The sequence below is a fragment of the Vollenhovia emeryi genome, unplaced genomic scaffold (genome assembly GCF_000949405.1).
Source record: "Vollenhovia emeryi isolate VEMERY1.0 unplaced genomic scaffold, V.emery_V1.0 DF939643.1, whole genome shotgun sequence".
Taxonomy (NCBI): Eukaryota; Metazoa; Arthropoda; class Insecta; order Hymenoptera; family Formicidae; genus Vollenhovia; species Vollenhovia emeryi.
In genome coordinates this window covers 8,265-13,820 of record NW_011966723.1, presented here as the reverse complement: position 1 = coordinate 13,820, position 5,556 = coordinate 8,265, and the positions used below count along the sequence as shown (strand labels likewise).

Below are 5,556 nucleotides of genomic sequence, written 5' to 3'. Positions count from 1 at the left end.
ATAGGGCGGACTCGATGTGATCTACTAATCCTTTCCTTTTCATTATATTTTGATCACAGGGCGTACTTTTGTAATTACCACGATTTCCTTGTATCTATCCGTCGCACTAATCTTCCTTATTTCTTTTGTATTCACATATAGGGCGAACCTATTGTAACCACCTCTATTCCACTGTAGATATCCTTTGAATAAACCTTGTTCCTATTGTTATACCGAAAACCACCTGTCAGACTTATTTCCGATCCCTTCCAAGCGACTGACTCTATTTGCGAATTAAGATCTACTTTTCCTCCTTTCCTCCCGACGGCCCTGGAGCTGAGCATATTCGGCAAACAGGAGGAACGGAGGATTCACTCGAACCGACACACAGCACGTCAAATACCGACCGCGAGAACGCTAGCTCCTCCAACCGTCAATCGGAACCGCGTGTCCGATTGAGTACATTGTTTATTCGAGTAATAAATAATTCCTGCCGGAATCCTGTCCGGAACCGGGAGGAGCTGGACCCCGTTACGTTCGTTACAGAATGATACCAAAATTGACCCCCCCCACCCCACCCCTATGGGTGGGGCGGGGGACAACTTTAAAATCTAAAATGGGAACCCCCACTTTTTATAACAGATTCGCATTCCACGTTAAAAAGTACGTAAGTTTTGTCTGAAACATTTTTTTGTAATCTTGATAGATGGCGCTGAAAACGCAAAAATGACATTTTTTGATATTTTCGAGAACCGCGCATCAGATCGAAAAACTAACATGTGATTAGATTTTCCAGTTGAATTGATGGGATCAGATAATCCTACGGAATCAATCCATGATTCCACAGGATCAGGTGATCCCACGGTATCATACCGTGATTATCATCTTGTAACGGGGGTAGCGGGGAAGGCACGGCCGGAAGTGGCCGCATTCCTCGCATTCCACGTGTAACGGGGGTAACCGGGAAGGCGCGGCCGGAAGTGGCCGCATTCCTCGCATTCCGCGCATACCAAAGCCGCGGTCACCATGACAACGCGGAGGTGGCAACGCCGCGCCTACCCTCGCCACCTCCACCCGCGCGCCCAGGCTCCAGGGGTATAAAAGCCCCTCCGGAGCAAGCGCGACTGTCCAGTCTTTCCTCGGAGCACCGAGCGACGACACCCGGCAGCGGGTACCTCCGCTGCGGTATACGCCGGTATAACGGGTACTGCCGTCCGGCGCTATACCATACCGGAGTGCACGACAGGTGGAGGCGCTGCTCCGTCGTGTACCCCGGTCCCCTCCCCCACAGTAGTGCACAAGAACGGGGTGCTGCCCGATGTGCGACAGCTACTGATCCCGTACCGGTCGTCTATCCGTCCGCAGTAGCGTACACAGAAACGGGGTACTGCCCGGTGTACATGTGCTACTGATAAAACACGCATAACGAGGCAGCCTCTCGGGCGTGTCCCCGACCTGATCCTATCCTCTATTCCTGACCTCCGACCGGTGTAGAATTCAGGGGGGAATATTTGGGTGGGAAAGAATTAATTAACGCTAATTAAGCTAATTCTAGCCATAAGTGCCGTAGTGTTAATCCCGTTTCCATTGTTTCCTTACAGACCGAAGGATCCCGTATCAAACGTCCGTGCCGACCGTTTCAGTACCGTATTCTATCCGAAGTTCCTTATCATTCCGTTTCACCGTTCAAAGCTATTATAATCCCGCGTTATCTGAGTCTCCTAAATCAATCGGCCGCAATCTAATCCAGATCCGTTTATTTTTCCGTACCTCGTGTGAATCCGTATTGTACTGATTACTTTCCGAATAGATTCCGTATTTTCCGTACTTCGATCTAATCACGTATTGTACTCCTTACTTTCCGTACTCCGGTACCGCAATTTAATCCGTCTAATCCTTTTCTTTTATATTTTGACACAGGGCGTACTCATTGTACCACTAATCCTTTTCTTCTCAGTTTATATTTAATCACAGGGCGGACCAATTGTAATTACCTCGATTCCTATGTATTATATCCTTTGAATAAACCACGTTCCTATTGTTATACCGAAAAACACCTGTCAGACTTATTTCCGATCCCTTCCCAGCGATTGACTCTACTAAGCGAATCAAAATCTACCTTGCCTCCTTTCCTCCCGACGGCCCTGGAGCTGAGCATATTCGGCAACAGGAGGAACGGAGGATCCATTCACTCGAACCGACACACAGCACGTCAAATACCGACCGCGAGAACGCTAGCTCCTCCAACCGTCAATCGGAACCGCGCGTCCGATTGAGTACATTATTTATTCGAGTAATAAATAATTCCTGCCGGAATCCTGTCCGGAACCGGGAGGAGCTAGACCGGATTTTATCGTTCGTTACAATCTTATTACTTTGGGATGCTTGAGTAAATTCATTTACATTCCACCTCTTGAACCAGAAACACTTATTCATTTCGGGATACTTTGGGGTGCTTGAGTAAATTCATTCACAGTCTACCTCTTGAACCGGAAACACCTTATTCATCTTGGAATATTTTAGATTTCTATTACAATTTAAAGTTTATTTGCAGACTTTATTAGAGTATTAATAGGACTGCTAAAGTTTAGAAAATTCTTTACTTCATTATACTGTCAACAATGGCATTGTCGGGAGAGGGAAAGAATAACAATTCTCATGATGCGGGGATTTGGTGATAGAGAAAGATCATACGGTGACGTTGTTCATTTATTCAACGATACATTCCGGAATCGTGCACCTATTTCAAAATCTACTGCATATCGAACCTGTAATCGATTCGAAAGAACTGGGTCAGTCAAGGATGAACCACGATCTGGAAGACCTAAAACTGCCACAAACGAACAAAAATCTTTAGAAGTTATATTGAATTTTCAAGAAAATCCTCATACTTCGAGTCGAAAAGTAGCTCAACAAACCGAAATTAGTAAAACATCTGTCCTTCAGATTTTGAAGTCGCATCGGTATCATCCGTACAAAATAAAACTAGTGCAAGAACTTATCGGAGACGATCATGATCGTAGACTTGAATACTACGAGGAAATGATGCTACAATTCGACAGAAATAATCAATTTCTGTTTTGGACGTGTTTTTCGGATGAAGCAACCTTTGAGTTGAGCGGATCTGTCAATCGGCATAACATGAGGTATTGGACCGATGAGAATCCCCACTGGATGAGGGAGCATCGTACACAGTATCCGGAAAAAGTTAACGTTTGGGCTGGAATATTGTGTAATCGTATCATCGGGCCATTCTTCATTGATGGCAATTTGACATCTGAAAAGTACGTAAATTTGTTGAACGATAACATAATACCTGCAATACAAGCTATCGTTGGGGATGCATTCGAGAATGTTTGGTTTCAACAAGACGGAGCTCAAGTTCATTTTGCCCTAATTGTACGCAATGTACTGAACAACGTTTTCCCTGACAGGTGGATTGGTAGAAGAGGTACCATTGAGTGGCCACCAAGATCACCCGATTTGTCGCCTCTTGATTTCTTTTACTGGGGATACTTGAAAAGCAAAGTTTTTGAAACCAAACCCAACGATATCGAGGAACTGAAACACAGAATTGTTGAAGCGTCAAATGATATTAGTTTAGAGAAGTTACAGAATGTTTCCAATGGATTTATTATCTGTTGGGACTTTACCAAGAGAAGGGTGGATACCAATTTGAGCAAGGAAAGAATTAAAGTTGGCGAATAGTGAGAGGCGAGGGGACTCACCTAAAACAAGCACCCCGATGGTAGAGTCCCTATAGTAAGAGTCTGGCAAGGGTTGACGCAAAATGGCGTCTGGTCTGTTCGTTATCGCTGCGTTACTGCACTAGTGCAGTTAGTTAATTGCACTAGTGCAGTAATGCAGCGATAACGAACAGACCAAAGGTAACCAAATAATAATAATAATAATAATCCCGCGTTCAGAGTACAGATTCGAGACACCTTATTGGTTCCGCCATTTTGCGTCAAACCAATCAAACGGAGAATATTTCTTGCCAGACTCTTACTACAGGGACTCTACCCGATGGTGAGAGGCGAGGGGACTCACAATAAACAAGCACCCCAAAGGGATTATAATTTCCGTCACGTCCACGTCGTTAATCCTGGGTAAAGCTAAGAACGGATAAAAAATTATCGTAGACATCTACGATAATTCGACAAACATGTTTCAGACAAAATTTACTTTTCTTCAACGTAGCATCATTATGCAATAAAACATGGGGATTTCCCTTGAAGAAAACGATTAAACCAATTTTCGCCGAATGCAGCGCCATCTATCAGGAATCGAAAAAAAGGTTTAGACAAAATTTACGTGTTTTTGGACGTAGAATTCGAATCTGCAATAAAAAGTAGGGATTCCCATTTAAGATTTTAAAGTTGCCCCCGCCCCACCCACAGGGGTGGGGGTGGGGGTCAATTTTGGTATCATTCGATAGCTCTTTCAAAAATAGGAAATACGTATTTTTCCGTTTTCCGATCCACCCACAATTTCTCGGGATATTCAACCGTTCCGGGACTTTTAGACCACCCTATATAAGAAGATAGATGTCTTGTTATTGGCCGACATTTTCGAAAATTTTCGCGATAATAGCATCAACAGTTATGGATTAGATCCCGCGTATTATTATACTTTGCCTGGTTTCACGTGGGACGCCATGCTGAAACACACGCGCGTAAATTTCGAGCTGCTCACAAACATCGACATGGTCATGTTTGTGGAACGCGGTATACGCGGTGGATTGAGCCAGTGCTCGAACAGGTACGCTCGAGCCAATAACAAGTACATGCAGTCTTACGATCCATCGAAACCATCCTCGTACCTGATGTACTTTGATGTCAATAATTTGTATGGTTGGGCGATGTGTCAATCACTACCATATGCAAATTTTCGATGGATCGAAGATATTACGAATTTCGACTTTAGCGCAATCGCTGCGGACTCATCGACAGGTTACATTCTCGAGGTCGATCTCGAGTATCCGCAGCATCTTCACGACGCGCACATTGACCTACCGTTCTGTCCGACGCGCGATAAGCCACCCGGCAAGCGGCAGGATAAACTTCTCGCGACAGTGTATGATAAGAAGCGTTACGTCATACACTATCGCAACCTGCAACAGTGCACGTGTCATGGGCTTCGCGTGACAAAGATACACCGTGTATTGGAGTTTTCGCAATCTCCATGGCTCCGCGATTACATCGAGCTTAATACTCAGTTTAGAACACATGCGACAAACGATTTCAAAAAAAATTTATACAAATTAATGAACAACGCGGTATTTGGCAAAACTATGGAAAATGTACGGAACCATGTCGACGTTAAACTTCTAACAAAGTGGGATGGTCGTTACGGTGCGGAGGCGATGATCTCGAAACCAAATTTTCATAGTCGCAGCATCTTTTCAGAAAATTTAATCGCCGTAGAATTGCGAAAACTCGAAGTGAAATTCAACAAGCCAATCTACGTGGGTATGTGCATCCTCGACATATCCAAGATCTGCTTGTATGAATTTCACCATGAATACATGCTACCCCTGTACAATGACACGTAGAATCATGTATACTGATACCGACA

The 5,556-nt window shown here is 44.4% G+C and overlaps 2 protein-coding genes across 2 annotated transcripts; both read left to right on the top strand.

Annotated features, from left to right (window-relative positions):
- Nucleotides 1-2,334: 2,334 nt before the first annotated feature.
- LOC105557041 lies at nt 2,335-4,084 on the top strand. Its single transcript, XM_012004175.1, has 2 exons — nt 2,335-3,727; nt 4,009-4,084. Exon 1 carries the CDS (start codon nt 2,638-2,640, stop codon nt 3,685-3,687), a length of 1,050 nt encoding a protein of 349 aa, XP_011859565.1. The 5' UTR covers nt 2,335-2,637; the 3' UTR covers nt 3,688-3,727; nt 4,009-4,084.
- Nucleotides 4,085-4,467: 383 nt separating this feature from the next.
- On the top strand, nt 4,468-5,556 carry LOC105557040. The gene has a single exon (XM_012004174.1). It carries the CDS (start codon nt 4,637-4,639, stop codon nt 5,531-5,533), a length of 897 nt encoding a protein of 298 aa, XP_011859564.1. The 5' UTR covers nt 4,468-4,636; the 3' UTR covers nt 5,534-5,556.

Coding starts and splice junctions, on each gene's coding strand:
- LOC105557041 (XM_012004175.1), top strand. CDS start 2,638: ATGATGCGGGGATTTGGTGATAGAGAAAGATCATACGGTGACGTTGTT.
- LOC105557040 (XM_012004174.1), top strand. CDS start 4,637: ATGCTGAAACACACGCGCGTAAATTTCGAGCTGCTCACAAACATCGAC.